The sequence below is a fragment of the Artemia sp. Qi Xiang Cuo genome, chromosome 12, assembly GCF_049724085.1.
Source record: "Artemia sp. Qi Xiang Cuo chromosome 12, ASM4972408v1, whole genome shotgun sequence".
In the NCBI taxonomy this organism is placed as follows: domain Eukaryota; kingdom Metazoa; phylum Arthropoda; class Branchiopoda; order Anostraca; family Artemiidae; genus Artemia; species Artemia sp. Qi Xiang Cuo.
In genome coordinates this window covers 24,256,892-24,277,450 of record NC_142805.1, presented here as the reverse complement: position 1 = coordinate 24,277,450, position 20,559 = coordinate 24,256,892, and the positions used below count along the sequence as shown (strand labels likewise).

Sequence of the window (20,559 nt, the reverse complement as noted above, 5' to 3'; positions counted from 1 at the left end):
CCCTCCGAATAACCTTGTTCTTTATGTTAGACTTTGACTTTTCATCCCAAGTAAATTAAAAAATAAGCATTTTCAACTAGAAATAAGGAGCATCGTTAAAAACTAAGACGAATGGAAATTATCCCGTATATGAAGTGAGCTACCCCTTCCAAAATACCTTGTTCTTTATGTTAGACTTCGACTTTTCATCCCAATTAAATTAAAAAATAAGCATTTTCAACTAGAAATATGGAGCATTGTTATAAACTAAGACGAATGCAAATTATCCCATATATGAAGTGAGCTACCCCCTCCGAAATACCTTGTTCTTTATGTTAGACTTTGACTTTTCATCCCAATTAAATTAAAAAATTAAATTAAAAAATAAGGATATTCAACTAGAAATAAGAAGCATCGTTAAAAACTAAGACGAATGAAAATTATCCCTTATATGAAGTGAGCTACCCCCTCTGAAATACCTTGTTCTTTATGTTAGACTTTGACTTTTCTTCCCAATTATATTAAAAAATAAGCATTTTCAACCAGATATAAGGAGCATCGTTAAAAACTAATACGAATGAAAATTATCCCGTATATGAAGTGAGCTACCCCCTCCGAAATTCCTTGTTCTTTACGTTTGACTTTGACTTTTCATCCCAATTAAATTAAAAAATAAGCATTTTCAACTAGAAATAAGGAGCATCGTTAAAAACTAAGACGAATGGAAATTATCCCGTATATGAAGTGAGCTACCCCCTCCGAAATACCTTGTTCTTTATGTTAGACTTTGACTTTTCATCCCAATTAAATTCAAAAATTAAATAAAAAAATAAGCATATTCAACTAGAAATAAGAAGCATCGTTAAAAACTAAGACGAATGAAAATTATCCCGTATATGAAGTGAGCTACCCCCTCCGAAATACCTTGTTCCTTATGTTAGACTTTGACTTTTCATCCCAATTAAATTAAAAAGTAAGCATTTTCAACTAGAAATAAGGAGCATCGTTAAAAACTAAGACGAATGGAAATTATCCCGTATATGAAGTGAGCTACCCCTCCGAAATACCTTGTTCTTTATGTTAGACTTTGACTTTTCATCCCAATTAAATTAAAAAATAAGTATTTTCAACTAGAAATAAGGAGTATCGTTAAAAACTAAGACGGATGGAAATTATCCAGTATATGAAGTGAGCTACCCCCTCCAAAATACCTTGTTCTTTATGTTAGACTTTGACTTTTCATCCCAATTAAATTAAAAAATAAGCTTTTTCAACTAGAAATAAGGAGCATCATTAAAAACTAAGACGAATGGAAATTATCCCGTATATGAAGTGAGCTAGCCCCTCCGAAATACCTTGTTCTTTATGTTAGACTTTGACTTTTCATCCCAATTAAATTAAAAAATAAGCATTTTCAACTAGAAATAAGGAGCATCGTTCAAAACTAAGACGAATGGAAATTATCCCGTATATTTAGTGAGCTACCCCCTCCGATTTACCTTGTTCTTTATGTTAGACTTTGATTTTTCATCCCAATTAAATTAAAAAATAAGCATTTTCAACTAGAAATAAGGAGCATCGTTAAAAACTATGACGAATGGAAATTACCCCGTATATTTAGTGAGCTACCCCCTCCGAAATACCTTGTTCTTTATGTTAGACTTTGACTTTTCATCCCAATTAAATTAAAAAATAAGCATTTTCAACTAGAAATAAGGAGCATCGTTAAAAAATAAGACGAATGGAAATTATCCCGCATATATAGTGATCTGCTCCCATCCGAAACACCTTGTGCTTTATGTTAGACTTTGACTTTTCATCCCAATTAAATTAAAAAATAAGCATTTTCAACTAGAAATAAGGAGCATCGTTAAAAACTATGACGAATGGAAATTATCCCGTATATGAAGTGAGCTACCCCCTCCGAAGAACCTTGTTCTTTATGTTAGACTTTGACTTTTCATCCCAATTAAATTAAAAAATAAGCATTTTCAACTTGTAATAAGGAGCATCGTTAAAAACTAAGACGAATGGAAATTATCCCGTATATGAAGTGAGCTACCCCTTCCGAAATACCTTGTTCTTTATGTTAGACTTCGACTTTTCATCACAATTAAATTAAAAAATAAGCATTTTCAACTAGAAATAAGGAGCATCGTTAAAAACTAAGACGAATACAAATTATCCCATATATGAAGTGAGCTACCCCCTCCGAAATACCTTGTTCTTTATGTTAGACTTTGACATTTCATCCCAATTAAATTAAAAATTAAGCATTTTCAACTAGAAATAAGGAGCATCGTTAAAAACTAAGACGAATGAAAATTATCCCGTATATGAAGTGAGCTACCCCCTCCGAAATTCCTTGTTCTTTAAGTTAGACTTTGACTTTTCATCCCAATTAAATTAAAAAATAAGAATTTTCAACTAGAAATAAAGATCATCGTTAAAAACTAAGACGAATACAAATTATCCCGTATATGAATTGAGCTGCCCCATCCAAAATACAATGTTCTTTATGTTAGACTTTGACTTTTCATCCCAATTAAATTAAAAAATACACATTTTCAACAAGAAATAAGGAGCATCGTTAAAAACTAATACGAATGGAAATTATCCCGCATATGAAGTGAGCTACCCCCTCCGAAATACCTTGTTCTTTACGTTAGACTTTGACTTTTCATCCCAATTAAATTAAAAAATAAGCATTTTCAACTAGAAATAAGGAGCATAATAAAAACTAAGACAAATGCAAATTATCCCGTATAAGAAGTGAGCTACCCCCTCCGAAATACCTTTGAAGTTGTTTTCATGTAAAAATATTCTTCCTCTTTTCCCTGGAAAATTCCCCCCTCAAGACAATTCTTAATTTCTGATCGCGCATTTCAGACATTTCTTGTTAAACTTTATTTTCAACTAATTCATCCGGGTTTTCGAAAGCAATTCATGCCAGAGTACAGCACTATAACTAGTCTAAGACATCCTTTCTGTCATCGCCCCATCCCCCAAAAAATACTTTTCAGACATTTCTTGTTAAAAATTTTATTTCAAGTCATTCATTTGGGTTTTTCACAAGCGATTCGTACCACAGTACAGCACTATCACTAGTCTGAGACATCCAATCTGTCATCGCTCCATCCCCCCTAAAACAATTTTCAGACATCTCTCGTTAAAAATTTTATTTCAACTCATCCACATGGGTTTTTCGCTAGCAACACCCCACTCCACTATCAAACTATAAGTACTCTAAGACACCCCACTCCCATTACCACACCACTTGTGTATTATATGGAACACATCGAAGAAGTAAAGCTGTCCGTTATTACAATTCTTTTCTTGTCATCTACACCCCTCTTAGTATCAACTTCTTCATATAGTATAACTTTAAACTATTTTAAATTGACAAAACTGTCCAAACATCACTTGTGTATTATACGGAACACAATCAACCCATCTCCCCCAAAACACTTTTCAGTCATTTCTTGTTAAATTTTTTTATTTCAACTCATCCAGACAGGGTTTTCGCTAGCAGTTCGGCCCACCGTACAGCACTATAAGTACTCTAAGAGATCCTTCTGCCATCACCCCACCACTTATTTATTGTATGGAACACATCGAAGAAGTAAAGCTATCCAGTATTACAATTCTTTTCTTGTCATCTACACCCCTCTTAGTATCAACTTCTTCGTATAGTCTAATGTTAAACTATTTTAAATTGACAACACAGTCCAAACATCACTTTTGTATTATACAGTACACAATCAACACATCTCCCCCGCAACACTTTTCAGCCATTTCTTGTTAAAATTTTTATTTCAACTCATCCACACGGGGTTTTCGCTAGCAGCTCGTCCCACCGTACAGCACTATAAGTACTCTAAGAGATCCTTTTGCCTTCACCCCATCACTTATGTATTATACGGAACACATCGAAGAAGTAAAGCTATCCGATATTACAATTCTTTTATTGTCATCTTTACCCCTCTTAGTATCAACTTCTTCATATAGTATAACGTTAAACTATTTTAAATTGTTAACACTCTCCAAACATCACTTCTGTATTATACAGTACACAATCAACCCATCTCCCCCAAAACACTTTTCAGCCATTTCTTGTTAAATTTGTTTATTTCAACTCATCCAGATGGGGTTTTTGCTAGCAGCTCGGCCCATCGTACAGCACTATAAGTACCCTAAGAGATCCTTCTGCCTTCACCCCATTACTTATGTGTTATATGGTACACATCGAAGAAGTAAAGCTATCCGTTATTACAATTCTTTTATTGTCATCTACACCCCTCTTAGTATCAACTTCTTCATATAGTATAACATTAAACTATTTTAAATTGACAACACTGTCCAAACATCACTTGTGTATTATACAGTACACAATCAGCCCTTCTCCCCAAAAACACTTTTCAGCCATGTCTTGTTAAATTTTTTTATTTCAACTCATCCAGATGGGGTTTTCGCTAGCAGCTCGGCCCCAATCGTACAGCATTATAAGTACTCCAAGAGTATTCGCAAATGCTAAACCCTTTTCTTTTTTTTCTCCGCCTTAATAGGATCAAATTCGCAAATCCTATCTACCGACACATTCATATCAAACTATTGTTGGCTAAAGGCAATTGTCCAAAACAAATCAGAAACCACTCTTGATAGCAAAGACTTCAAAGAAATGGAACTGTGGATAACACATGAGTGATAGACAGCTTTCCCTACAAAACCATTCCTAAATACGCAATTTGACAATCTCTAGTTTTCGATTAAAAAAGAAAAAATTTCTAGGTCAAACTATGTGAGGGAGTTCTGACTCTCTTTGAAAAGGTGTAGAGGACCCGTAGAATAGCATGGGAATTCCTAGGGGCCCCATAGAATTCCATAGATACACCCTACTCATATCCAATCTAAACTTTTAGATAGCCATTTTCTTCAACGTAGTCGAAAGTTTAGGAAATAAGGTATTTAAGAATGACAACCCCCCCCCCCCCAAGGTCCTCAAGGACAGGATTGTAAGTTATGCCCTGGGGGCATATAAGGTTTTTATAGAAAGTGTTGTCGTAGAAACTTCAAAAAGGACTTATTCGATTGGGAATTGAACTTGATGAAACTTATATATTTGAAATCAGCATAAAGATCCGATTCTTTTGATGTATCTACTGATATCTAAATTCCATTTTTTAGAGTTTTGGTTACTATTGAGCCGGGTCGCTCCTTTTTTACAGTTCGTTACCACAAACTGTTTTTTTCACGGGGGTATTTTCTGGGGGGTAGTTTCCGGAAGTAGTTTCTGCGGGGGGGGGGGGGTATTTTCTGGGGAGGTACTCGCCGGGGGGTATTCGCCTAGAACCATTAAACTGACAATGCACATTTTTTCAGTAAATTCATTTGATTTTTTTCAATTAGTATAAATTATATTGTGGATTTTAGAAAGCATAGGGTTTAGAACCCTACTCAGATTAATTTTTGCTCGTTTTGAGTTCGACTTTTTTTAATTTAAGTTTGTTTTGGGTTTCATTTATTTATTGATACTGATTTGTGGTAGTTGTATGCTTGGTAAATTATTTGATTCTATTTCTGTTAATTTTTGGTTTAATGGAGTTCTTTACTTTTTTTTAAAAAACTTATTTTTTGCAAAAAGTTTTTTGATTAATCTAGTAAGAGATGATCACACTCCATAATAACAAATGAACTAGGTAATAATAACTTACAACGCCTACCTCCCGGGCCCGGGGGGTTGTGTCGACACCAGGAAGTTTTGTTATCTGATCCTTGAACTATTCTTAACCAAATGGCTATCTCAAAATTTTCATCTGATGTATTTGGGATAGAATGAGCGTGGGGGGAGGGAGGCTAGCTGCCCTTTGATCACTTTTGAATCTTAAAAAGTGAACTAATGCTTTCAATTTCCAATCAAATAAGCCCTCTCTGAAGTTTTTACGAGCACCCCTTCCATAAGAACCATATATGCCCCCAAGGCATAACTTACAACCCCTGCCCCCAGGCCCTGGGGGTACTGTGTCGACACCGGAGTCTTGTAATCTGACCTTTGAACTATTTTTACAAACTGTTTATCTCAAATTTTTATCTTATGCATTGGGAGAAAAAAGGGTGGGGAGGGGTGCTATCTGCCCTCCGATCACTTTTGACTCTTAAAAAGTAAAATAGAACTTTCAATTTCCAATTAAGTGAGTCTTCTCTGAAATTTAAACGAGCATCCCTTTCATAAGAACCTTATATGCCCCTAGGCATAACTTACAACGCCTGCCCCCAGGCCATGGGGAGTTGCGTTGACATCGGAGTTTTGTTATCTGACCTTTGAACTATTTTTAACAAAATAGCTATCTCAAATTTTTATTTGATGCAATTGGAATCTGAGGCTTAATAGAAACCATTTTTTTCGGGAAAATTAGCATCATGGAACATTGTGGCCTAAAAAACGATTTAGATAGGTCAGAATCTTGAGAAAATTCGTTAGGAGCCTTGATTTTGGAAAAAAAAACTATTAATGTGAGTGACATCATTTTTATATACATCAGTATTGCAACAACGTTGTCACACTTGTCAAACTTATAAGAAAAATTGAAGATTGTCAGGTATGTAGAAGTACATTGAATTGCTCAAAGAGCAAAAAAATGGCAATTGCAAAGATATTTGTCTGTATTTTGACAAGAAATTACAACAATTTCAAAACCTTAAAAAAGAAAACCAAAAGTTTGAAGCATAGTAGAAATCGTTGTTAGAAATTGGACTTGCTGTAATAATCAAATATTTTTGAAAAGATTCGTTATAAAAAGACATTAAATTACCTAAAGAACAAAAAAATGGTAATTGTAAAAATATTTGTATATATTTTAGCAAGGGATTCAAACAATTCTAAAACCTTAAAAAAGAAAACCAAAAATTTGAAGCTTAGTAGAAATCGGACTATATATATATATATATATATATATATATATATATATATATATATATATATATATATATATATATATATATATATATATATATATATATATATATATATATACACACACACACACACACACATATATATATATATATATATATATATATATATATATATATATAGATATATATATATAGATATATATATATATATATATAGATATATAGATATATATATATATAGAATATATATATATATATATATATATATATATATATATATATATATATATATATATATATATATATATATATATATATATATATATATATATATATATATATATATATATATATATATATATATATATATATATATATATATATATATATATATATATATATATATATATATATATATATATATATATATATATATATATATATATATATATATATATATATATATATATATATATATATATATATATATATATATATATATAATAATAATTTAATTACCCACCATCTACAAAAAGATTATAGTGGAGCACAACAAAAAAGAAAAAAGATACGAAACTAAAAAAAATGCAGGTGAAAAACGACGTCTCATCAATCTGACTTTGAACACTGAATTTTCCCGAATGGTCGACCATTGCTTGGATGGCTCCGGAAGTCCATATTTTTCCAGTCGAGAATTCCGGTATCACATGGATATATAAATTATAAGTTTTTCATACTTATAGTAGCACTTTCGGATTTTTCTGTAGTCTCTCACTGTCGGCACCTGGGATGCACCGGCAAGGTAGATTATATGTGGCTAGGAAACTGAAACATAAATTGAGGCTAGAAGTTTCCAGGAGTACCGTCTACGATTCGACACTATAGACGCGTAAGTGTGTTTAATGGCTGTAGTTGTTTGCTTGACGATGGATTGCCTGGTTTTACCGATCGTTTCTGCAATCATGATACCCAGATATCGTAGCTTATATATATATATATATATATATATATATATATATATATATATATATATATATATATATATATATATATATATATATATATATATATATATATATATATATATATAAACTTACATGATTTAATTACAGATTTAAGAGAGGAACATGTTAATAGGAATAAGTTACAAGTAGTATATAAATATAAATGGACTCACCTGTAATAAAGGAAGACTGAAGTTCATATCCATTGTCCCGTTGTATTCAACAGGTACAAAACCTCCAGCCGCCTTAATGTCTACATCCACATTATCGGCACGGCAGTTCGACATCCCTTTTACTTCAGTAAAAGCAATTTTAGCATCAAGATAGCCACCTGGTAACCTGTGAATTAAAGAGAGCTTATCTGCAAAAGAGTAAGAATTAAACATGATCGCAAGGGTGATTAATGCTTCAGCCTTACCACGATCTGTTCTTTATGTATTTTCCTATAATTTTTACATAGTTTGCTTGTTTTTATGTGCCGTTTTTACATAGTGTTTTTTCAGGTTACCTAGAAAAGCAGTTTGATCCTTTAGATGTGGGCTTGAAGCTGGTAAGCAGAATTTAGTTCACTCAAAAGATATTACGTGAGATCAAAATTAAACCTTGCTAGGAACCTCCTGCTGGGAATCATTTTTTTGTCATCATCTATGTAAATTGTGAAACTGTAGCTAATGATTGCAATTTATTGTTTCCAGTACAATTTCGGGTAGGTAAACGTAATTGGCATGTTTGAAAGCCAAGCAATTTTATGCTTCAGATCATGGCTTGATGCTTGTATCTAGAATCAAGTTGGCACAAAAGATACTACGTAAGATTAAATTAAACATTGCTAAGAACCCCATGTTTTTTAAACCGGTTTATTTGAGTTCAAATGGGCTAGTAGAATTTATGTTATAGTATTGAACTTTACTATACCACTGAAATCAACACAGGCATGGTGTGACCTCTTGAATCAACATAATCATGGGAATGACAGCTTGTATCAAAGTAGCGATAGCGTGACCGATTCTATCGACATAGCTATGGTGATACAGAAAATAAATATAAGAAATTAGTAAACACGAAAAAATATAAAATTAAAAAATAGTGAAAAATAGAAAAATCTCACTTAAAAGTTGCTTTAGATCAAATTATTGTTTTCAACACAATATACATCTACAATTTCCGTGCCACTAGCCATAGCGTGACCGATCCTATCAACGGAGGCATGGTGATGAGTAGCATTGATACACTACAGTTTCACGTGCACATTTTAAAAAGCTGGCAAACCTATAAAGTGTTCAAACACGTTTTGAGAGTATAATTAAGATTATATAATGCAATCAGACTGGTCATTGCTATTAATTTCAACCATATATGGAATTGCACAAGAATATGCACTACAGTTTCACGTGCACATTTTAAAAAGCTGGCAAACCTATAAAGTGGCCAAACATGTTTTGAGAGTATATTCGAGATTTTATAACACAACCAGAGTGGTTTTTGAGGCAACATCCGTGTTTTAGGGCCAATCAGAGACAGCGGAGGTTGCTCCATATACGATAACTTGATTGGTGATTGGATTCAAATAAAAAGGAGTGATTTTCATTCGTCCTTGAGATTTTGTATTTAATGGCCATGCATTATGATTAAATTTTCATAATGTTTTAACATACCATGGATAATGCATTTAAAATTATTGACTTTGAAGCTATGGCTACTTCGATTTATAATGTGAGTACAGTTTAGTAAATTTTCTTAATTTATTTCCAAATAAAATAATTTTACATAGTCATTCCTCCAGTAAATTAAAATTTCAGGGGGCTTAGCCCTCCCCCCCTCCAAAAATACAAACTCTACAATATGATGATTATAGTCGCTAGAAAACGTCATAAAATAAATTTTATTTTCCATTTTCTAAACCCCATCTTCCTCCCTCTGCTTACGAGTTTAATTCATTCAGTAGAAATAGTTCTTTCGTTCAAAAAATGTCCTTTTCCCGTTCATGCTTTTAAAATGTGCTTTCTATATCGGCTTAAATAGAATCATCTGTGTTTATAATTCTGTTACAGATAAGGGGAAGGTTTTTGAAGCAGACTTTACATGCTTGTGTTATCGCATAGATTAATGACACATGTGTTTGTGTAATTCGGGACACTTTGAAAAAGAGATTGTATTTTTGGTCAAATTAAACGAGAGTAAATCCTTTGAAATGCGAAGCACAAGTGATGTTTGAACAATATTGTCAATTTAAAATAGCGTCTAACGTTATAGTATACTAAAATGTTAATATTAAGATCGATAATTAAAGAATAGTACACTAAACTCAGAATTGATATACAGCCAAATCGTATTCAAAATATTTTCTTGGGAAGAAATTTAAGTTTTGTACTAATTTTGGATTATAGCTTGCCTTTAACAAACTTAGTCATAGCTAGTTGAAACTGTGTATAAAAAAGACATAGAGGGCTACAAGCATCAGAATCTGCTTTAGAGGACAATTTATGTTATGAGAAGATGTTTTCGAAATCCCCCTTCGCCCCAAACACAAAATTTTCCCAAATTTTACTTTAGAAGCTTTTTTAAATATTTTTAAAGCACTCAGACATGGAGCGCTCTATTTTAGAGGACAAGTTATGTCATGGGAAGATGTTTTTGCAATCCCCACTCCAAACTCAAAAATTTCAAAAATTCTACTTTAGAATCTTTTCAAAGATTTCTAAAGCACTTATATATAGAGCCCTACAAATATCAGAATCAACTTTAGAGGACAATTTATGTCATGGGAAGATGTTTTTGAAATCTCCCTCCCCCCCAAACTCAAATTTTCCAAAATTCTACTTAACAAGCTTTTTTAAATATTTCTAAAGCGCTAAGACATAGAGCGCTACAAATATCAGAATCGACTTAAGAGGACAAATTATATTATGGGGAGATGTTTTTGAAATCCCCCTTCCCCCCAAACTCAAAATTCTCCAATATTATACTTTAGAAGCTTTTTTAAATATTTCTAAAACACTAATAGATAGAACGCTACAAATATCAGAATCAACTTTAGAGTATAATTTATATTATGGGAAGATGTTTTTGAAATCCCCCTTCCCCCCAAACTCAAAATTTTCCAAAATTTTACTTTAGAAGCTTTTTTAAATATTTCTAAATCACTAATAGATAGAGCACTACAAATATCAGAATCGACTTCAGAGGACAAATTATATTATGGTAAGATGTTTTTGAAATCCCCCTTTCCCCCCCCAAACTCAAAATTTTCCAAAATTTTACTTTAGAAGCTTTTTTAAATATTTCTAAATCGCTAAGACATAGAGCTCTACAAACATCAGAATCGACTTTAGAGGGCAAATTATATTATGGGAAGATGTTTTTGAAATTTCCCTTCCCCCCAACTCAAAATTTTCCAAAATTTTACTTTAGAAGCTTTTTTAAATATTTCTAAAGCGCTAAGACATAGAGCTTTACAAACATCAGAAACAACTTTAGAGTACAAATTATGTTATGGGGAGATATTTTTGAAATCCCCCTTCCCCCCAAACCTAAAAATTTGCCTAGGTTTTACTTTAAATGCTTTTTTAAATATTTCTAAATTACCAATACATAGGGAGATGGAAATATCATAGACGATTTTAGGGGACAATTTATGTAACGGGAAGATGTTTTTTGAAATATCTCTTCCCTCCAAACTCAAAATTTTATAAAATTATACTTTAGAAGCTTTTTTAAATATTTCTAAAGCGCTAAAACATAGAGCGTTACAAACATCAGAATCAACTTTAGAGGACAAATTATATTATTTGAAGATGTTTTTGAAATCTCCCTTCCCCCCAAACTCAAAATTTTCCAAAATTTTACTTTAGAAGCTTTTTTAAATATTTGTAAAGCGCTAAGACATAGAGAGCTACAAACATCAGAGTCGACTTTAGAGGACAATTTATGTTATGGGAAGATGTTTTTGAAATCCCCCTTCCCCTCAAACTCAAAATTTTCCAAAATTTTACTTTAGAAGCTTATGTAAATATTTCTAAAGCGCTAACACATAGAGCCTTACAAACATCAGAATCAACTTTAGAGGACAATTTATCTGTAAAAGAGGGATCATTATTTCAATCAAAATTTTTCTTCTTTTTTAAGGAGGAGGATTCCTACAAATACTCTCCCCCTGAAAAGAGAGCAAGAGGGAACGATGCCACATCGATGCAAGGCCTTCCATCATAAGATATGCTGGTTCCATTACACATCCTCTGGACCAGACATTGACCACACAACTTTTAATGCCAGCCTCTCACGCCAGTTTCAGCTCTGCGCAAACCTCTATACAACCCGGCAGAAAACTGAAAAGAGAGTGGTTGATTTCTCATAATGCATCAGTCCCGTCTACTCAAGATTGTGAGGTCACCCCCTTCTTGCTTTGCCAGGGGCTTCATGCATATAAGCGAAGTCTGAATTTGGAAATGTGAGTATTTTACCTCTACCTTCTACCTGATTATAGAAATATCTACCTATTTCTTTCCAAATTTTTTTTTAGCCTTTTTTTCTCACCATTTTTTTTTAAACAATCTAAGAGTGTGTGTGTGTCATAGATATTAAAATATTAACCCCCCGCCCCCACCATTGTTTTAAATTTCTCTGCTCCCCTCAGAGATAGCTGAATATAATGTAATTTTTTTTTGATTGTCAAAGAAAGCACTCTTTTGCTTCTTTCTGAACTTTCTGGGGGAGGGGGTAGAACAATCATTGAGAAAACCCCTATGCCACTCCATTTTGTCTAGAACTAGTGTAGGCTCATCTTTAAACTCCATTGGGGATGCTAGGATTGGTTCAGGTCCACTAAAAATTGATGCTTCATGACCTGATGAAGCTGGCTCTGCTAATTCGTTAATCTATAGAAAAAAGGGTTTTATTTTCTATGTGAAATAGCCACTATTTTATAAAGTTAAAAAAATATGTTCATTTATCACCCCATCCTCAAAACTCAATCCTCCCCCCCTTCCTAGCATTATTCTAACTAAATACTTGCCACCAACCCACTCCCCAGAAAGTTCAGAAAGACGCAATTGTCTATTTATCCTGAAGCATTTCTAGTCGTATGTTTACCTGGATATGAAATAAGTACCATTTTTCACACCTCCCTCAAAACTTGATTTCCCCCCTCCTAGCATTATTTAAGTAAATACTTGCCTCCACCCCCCTCCCCCAGAAAGTTCAGAAAGAAGCAAAAGAGTGCTTTCTTTGACAATAAAAAAAATTACATTATATTAACCTATCTCTGAGGGGAGCAGATAAATTTAAAGAATTGGTCTGGGCGGGAGTTTAATATTTTTATATCTCTGACACATACACACACTCTTAGAGTTTTTAAAAAAATATGGCGAAAACAAAAGGCTAAAAAAAAAGTTGGAAAGAAATAGGTAGATATTTCTATAATCAGGTAGAAGGTAGAGGTAAAATGCTCACATTTCCAAATTCAGACTGCACTTGTATGCCTGAAGCCCCTGGCAAAGCATGAAGGGGGTGACCTCACGATCTTGAGTAGACGGGACTGATGCATTATGGTAAGCCATCCACTCTCTTTTCAATTTTCTGCCAGGTTGCGTAGAGGTTTGCGCAGAGCTGACACTGGCATGAGAGGCTCCTGGCATTAAAAGTTGTGTGGTCATTGGCTGGTCCAGAGGATGTGTAATGGAACCAGCATATCTTATGATGGAAGGCCTTGCATCGATGTGGCATCGTTCCCTCTTGCTCTCTTTTCAGGGGGAGAGTAATTGTAGGAATCCTCCTCCTCAAAAAAGAAGAAAAATTTAGATTGAAATAATGATCCCTCTTTTACAGATAAATTGCCCTCTAAAGTTGATTCTGATGTTTGTAACGCTCTATGTCTTAGCGCTTTAGAAATATTTAAATAAGCTTCTAAAGTCAAATTTTGGAAAATTTTGAGTTTGAGGGGATGGGGGATTTCAAAAACATCTTCCCATAATATAATGTGTCCTCTAAAGTTGATTCTGATGTTTGTAGCACTCTATGTCTTAGCGCTTTACAAATATTTAATAAAGCTTCTAAAGTAAAATTTTGGAAAATTTTGAGTTTGGGGGGAAGGGAGATTTCAAAAACATCTTCCCATAATATAATTTGTCCTCTAAAGTTGATTCTGATTTTTGTAGCGCTCTATGTCTTCGCGCTTTACAAATACTTAAAAAAGCATCTAAAGTATAAATTTTTAAAATTTTGAGTTTTGGGGGAAGGGGGATTTCTAAAACATCTTCCCATAAAATAAATTGTCCTCTTAAGTTGATTCTGATTTTTGTATCGCTCTATGTCTTAGCGCTTTAGAAATATTTTAATAAGCTTCTAAAGTAAAATTTTGGAAAATTTTGAGTTTGGGGGGAAGGGGGTTTTCAAAAACATCTTCTTATAATATAATTTGTCCTCTAAAGTTGATTCTGATATTTGTAACGCTCTATGTCTTAGCGCTTTAGAAATATTTAAAAAAGCTTCTAAAGTAAAATTTTGGAAAATTTTGAGTTGGGGGGAAGGGAAATTTCAAAAACATCTTCCCATAATATAATTTGCCCTCTAAAGTCGATTCTGATGTTTGTAGTGCTCTATGTCTTAGCGCTTTAGAAATATTTAAAAAGCTTCTAAAGTAGAATCTTTGAAAATTTTGAGTTTGGGGGGATGGGGGATTTCAAGAACATATTCCCATTACACAATTTGTCATGTTAAATTGATTCTGATGTTTGTAATGCTCTATGTCTTAGTGCTTTAGAAATATTTAAAAAAGCTTCTAAAGTAAAATTTTGGAAAATTTTGAGTTTGGGGGGAAGGGAGATTTCAAAAACATCTTCTCATAACATAAATTGTCCTCTAAAGCCAATTCTGGTGCTTGTAGCCCTCTATGTCTTTTTTATGCACAGTTTCAACTAGCTATGACTAAGTTTGTTAAAGGCAAGCTAAAATCCAAAATTAATACAAAACTGAAATTTCTTCCCAAGAAAATATTTTGAATACGATTTGGCTGTATATCAATTCTGAGTTTAGTGTACTATTATTTAATTAACGATCTTAATATCAACTTTTTAGTATACTATAACGTTAGACGCTATTTTAAATTGACAACATTGTTCAAACATCACTTGTGCTTTGCATTTCAAAAGATTTACTCTCGTTTGATTTGACCAAAAAAGAATCTCTTTTTCAAAGTGTCCTGAATTACACGAACACATGTGTCATTAATCTATGCGATAACACAAGCGTGTAAAGTCTGCTTCTAAAACCGTCCCCTTTTCTGTAACAGGATTATAAACACATATGGTTTTATTTAAGCCGATAAAGAAAGCACATTTTAAAAGCATGAACGGGAAAATGACATTTTTTGAACGAAAGAACTATTTCTACTGAATGAATTAAACTCGTAAGCAGAGGGAGGAAGATGGGGTTTAGAAAATGGAAAATAGAACGTATTTTACGACGTTTTCTAGCGACTATAATCATCATATTGTAGAGTTTGTATTTTTTTTTGGGGGGGGGGCGGGCTATGCCCCCTGAAATTTGAATTTACTGGAGGGATGACTATGTAAAATTATTTTATTTGGAAATAAATTAAGAAACTTTACTAAACTGTACTCACGTTATAAATCGAAGTAGCCATAGCTTCAAAGTCAATAATATTAAATGTATTATCCATGGTATGTTAAAAGATTATGAAAATTTAATCGTAATGCATGGCCATTAAATACAAAATCTCAAGGACGAATGAAAATCACTCCTTTTTATTTGAATCCAATTACCAATCAAGTTATCGTATATGGAGCAACCTCCGCTGTCTCTGATTGGCCTTAAGAAACGGATGTTGCCTCAAAAACCACTCTGGTTGTGTTATACAATCTCGACTATACTCTCAAAACATGTTTGACCACTTTATAGGTTTGCCAGCTTTTTAAAATGTGTCCGTGAAACTGTAGTGCATATTCTTGTGTAATTCCATGTATGGTTGAAATTTACAGCAATAACCAGTCTGATTGCATTATATAATCTTGATTATACTCTCAAAACGTGTTTGACCACTTTATAGGTTTGCCAGCTTTTTAAACTATGCACGTGAAGCTGTAGTGTATATTTTTAGTCGTCAAACCATTGCAATGTATATTCTTGCACTCGTCAAACCTTTGCACTGTTTATTCTTGTACTCGTCAATGTGCTCCTCAAAGTACTAGATAATAGCTCTTATGAAAGTACTAAAAAAATTTATCTTAAAGAGTGACGCATTGACTAGAGGGTGAACCCAATCATATACGTAAAAAATTATGTTTGTTTTAAGTTTTGATGTTGCTCCTTACTTTCAGTTGAAAAACTTTTTTTATTTAATTTCTGATCTTTTGTCTAGATAATGCTGGGAAATCTGGCGCTCCCTTCATAGCAATGTCCCATCCCCTATGAAAACTTCCTCCATGGAAAGATCCTCCAACGTAATCCCCCACACACCCACCCCCATTACCAGAAAAAATATCCCCTGAAAACATCTGTATACTTCCCTATAGCCAATACTACATGTAAACATTGGGTAAAATTCATAACTTGCAACCCTTCCCCCGGGGACTGTGGGGGATTAAGTCATCCTCTAAGACATAGTTATTATATTTTTCAAGCATGCTGAACAATCTGGGTATCTCAAAATTTTTATTGGGTGACTTAAGGAAACATATTAGCGTCGGAGGGGGCATGGCTGCTCACGATTTTTTTGGTCACTTAATATGGACTCTAGAACTTTTAATTTCTGTTCAAATGAGCCTTCCCGTGATATTCTAGGACGACGCGTGATTTTTGATGGGTAGAACTAAGCTTGATGAAATTTATGTTTTTGAAATCAGCATACAAATATGATTCTTTTTATGTATTAATTGGTATTAAAATTCCATTTTTTAGAGTTTTGGTTACTACTGAGCCGGGTTGGTCCTTAATTACATTTCGCTACCACGAACTGTTTGATTTCTTTTGTTTAACTCCCTGATTTTGGACGTTAATAAAATCTTTAAATTGGTTATATTCTACCTAATATTCCTACGTTTTGTATGGACTAGGTATATGCTTAGGGACAAATATGGAACCGTCTATTAGTAAGTCAATGGCATCTTGTCCCTATTCTGAAAAAAATTTGTGTTTCGTAGCACAAAATTCGTAGAAATTAGTGCTTTGCTGTAGTAGGCTTTTTAAGTTATCAATTAGGCCATATATTTTGACTTGCTGAGCAAAATTGTCGAAATATTAAATAAAATCTAAAACTAATTAACAACCTTTTTTGCTCTGGTCATAAGGTCATTACACACTCTAAATGCATTTTTAATTTCATATTCATAAGGTCGTAATTCATAGTTTGCTACTACAAATTATTGCATAGTCGTTAACTAGGGCCCACTCTCGAATTTGTATTTATTATTCGTAATTTTGACCAACCTTCACAGCTTCAGCTGTGATTTCCCGGCTGTCGACATTTTTTGTTTTTACAAAGTTGTTAAAAGCTGGTAAATTATTTGGATCCGATCAAGCCCAAAGGGGTTACTGGGCTTGGGAATTGGTCTGTCAAACAGTTCGTGGTAACGAACTGGAAGTAAGGAGCGATGCGGCTCAATAGTAACCATAAATGTAAGTGTCTTGATAATAATAGATACATCAAAAAAATCAAATTTTGATACTTGTTCAAATATATAAAATTCAGGAAGTTTAATGTTACCCATCAAACGTTACGAGCCAGAGAAAACTTGTAACTTTTGAAAAAAGGGGTTAAACCCCTTAAAAAATCAAGTGCTCGTAATAAAAATCACACCATGATATTCAGCTTATCAGAGAATCCTACTGCAGAAGTTTCAAACTCCTATATACAAAAATGTGGAATTTGAATTTTTTGCCAGAATCAAGGTCACGGAAGCAAGAAAGCAAGATAACGGATGCTTGTTTATTTATTTTTATTTTGTTTTCCAGGGGTGATCGTATCAAACCAGTGGTCCTAGAAAATCGGGGAAGGGCTCATTTGGTCGTAAGTAAAAAGTTCTAGTTCCTTTTTTAAGCGACCACAAATATTGGAGGGCAGCTAGCCCCCCTCCCCCCCCCTCTCCCCCTTTTTTAACCAAAATTGTGTGATAGAATTTTGAGATAGCCATTTTTTCAGCATGGTCTAAAAATCTAATAAATATGCCTTTGAGGATGACACGACCCCCCACAGCCTCCTGTGGAAGCGGTGCAAATTATGCCCTTTACCCATTGCTTACATATAGTATTGTCTATTGGGAAGTATAAAGATACTTGAGGAGGGGAAGTTTTCGGGCGGGGGTGTTTACGTGGTAAGATATTTCCAAGGAGGAGTATTTGTGGGGGAAGGGAATTTTCTGGGGAGGGGGAGCTGGATTTTCTGGCATTAATTAAAAAACTATCAGAAATTAAATAAAAAAAAAATTTCAACTGAAAGTTAGGAGAAACATTAAAACTTACAACAAACAAAAATTATTACGTATATGAGGGGGGGTGCCCCCTCAGCAGAACCTTGCTCTTTACGCTAAAGTGTTTTTTTGAATTTTTAAAATAGCTTACTATTCTAAATAATAGAACAGAAAGCACAGGATGTGCGAAAGCAAAAGATGGCTGACCCCATCCTTCCGTTGCACTTCCTGGCTGAAGGGCCTTGAGACGGAGATCAGCACCGCTGGTTTGGACTTTAGGATCTAGTGCCTTTTACCTTTATTATAATTAAACGGTATTTGTGTATCAAGAGTCATTCTTAAATAATTGGAACAAAAACCTAAAATTTACCGTAAAGAGCGAGGTATTGAGGAGGGTGCAAGCCCCTCAAATACGTAATAATTTCTGATCGTTTTAAGTTTTAATGTTGCTCCTCACTTTCAGTAAAAAAACTTGTGTTTTTTTATTTATTAAATATCATAGCTAGGTAACACATGTTCGATTGTTGAATGTCTCAATAGCCTCTAGTATAAAATTTTAACTTACCGAAAGTTTCTGAAAATTTTGGTCCTTGTACTGAAAGAGCAAATATAGGTATTTTGTTTTAGTTCTAATTATACAACAGTTTTTTTTTTAATATCAATAACAATAAGTTTGAGCAAGCATTCACTAGTATTTTGTTTATTATGTATGTTTCATATATTGTTATATTGTATTTTTCATATATCTGTTTATTATTTGTTTATTATAATGGATTTTGTTTACTATATAAATATTATTTTGCTATGATGTTGCTGTTATACCTAAAGGTCATATTTGACATTGCGATGTTCTTTTCATAGCAGGTTGACAGTGACAAGTGCAGATAATATGATTGTCAAATGATGATTGGCCCGTGCCAATCATTATTGAAGTCACCAGTGAATTGCTGGAATTGCCTTTGAAACAAAAACCACATGATTACAAACCTATTGCTCCAAACTATAGTCAAGAACTTTCCTAGGGAGCACAAGTAGGTACTACTGGAACCAAACAGCTTAAAAGAAACGGTAATGATTGATAGGCCATATTTTCATTTGGTGTTTTTGATTAAAAACCAAAGAAATCAACAGACATGCACATACACAAAATTTTACACATGCTTACAAGGAGAATCAATTATTCTAGATTTGTAAATAAGTAAAAATTATAGTCAATGTTACGACTTATAAAAATAAGTCGTAACAATAGTCTTCATGGTAATAATCATGAATAATTTAATGAAGATATAAGTAATAATTAGAATAATTAGATAAAACTAATAATTTACTTACTTACTTACTTAACTCCCATCCAGCCGGATTGACCGATTCGGGGCTTCTCCTCTAATGGCATCATAACAATATTTTCGGTATGCCTCCCTTTTTTTTGTTGCAGTCCTCAGCAGTTCTTGGATGGGGTGGTCAGAGAAATTTTCCCATCTGCGCTTAGGAGGTCTTCCCCTGGGGTGAGAGGTATTTATTCTTCCCTCAAAGGCCATTTTAGGCAGCTGGGCTGGGGATATACGCTTAACGGGTCCTAACCATTGAAGTTGTTGAAGTTTGATGGTCGGCATGATGGTTTGAGGGCAATCCAAGGAGGTTAGCAGTTATTCGTTTGATACTCGGTCAAGGTAAGTGATACCACTGAGCTTTCGGAGTGATTTAGTTTCACAAGTCACCATTCGGTTTTTGTCATCGGCTTTTATAGTCCATGTCTCTGCTCAATACTAATGATCGGAATCGGTAATAACAATTCTCGCAATAATGATAATCGTAAGTAATTTAATGTATAAATAGGTAATAATAATAATCGTAAGGCAGAAGACTGCTTACACTAAAAATGTCGAGTTTACCAAATATGTTTTCATGCAATGAAGTGTGTCATTGCAAACCAGAGTAATACGATATTCATGATCAAGCTGGCGAAAATTCTATAGGGGGTGCCAAATGGGGTATCAAATCCCCTAATATCTTTTTTCGTTTTGCCTAATGGCTTTCTTCTATCCTCGTTTTCTGAAGTCAAGTTAATATGGATTTCATATTTCCTGTTTAATTAAGTCCAAATCTGTTTTGCCCAAACTTTCGGGGTACTCCCCACATTTCTTGTTATCGACAGTAGTAACCTATCTAGTACTTTGAACCGTGCTTGCGTATTTTGTCTTATCTCTAGCATGTACATGAATATGCACTATGGTTTCACGTGC

The 20,559-nt window shown here is 33.5% G+C and overlaps 1 protein-coding gene across 1 annotated transcript in view; it reads right to left on the bottom strand.

Annotated features, from left to right (window-relative positions):
• Positions 1-20,559, bottom strand: part of LOC148945909 (uncharacterized) — a 176,537-nt gene that overhangs the window by 113,254 nt on the left and 42,724 nt on the right. Inside the window, exon 3 of the mRNA XM_089097932.1 lies at positions 8,069-8,234. Coding sequence (XP_088954058.1) covers positions 8,069-8,234 — 166 coding nt within the window. The remainder of the gene's footprint in view (positions 1-8,068; positions 8,235-20,559) is intronic.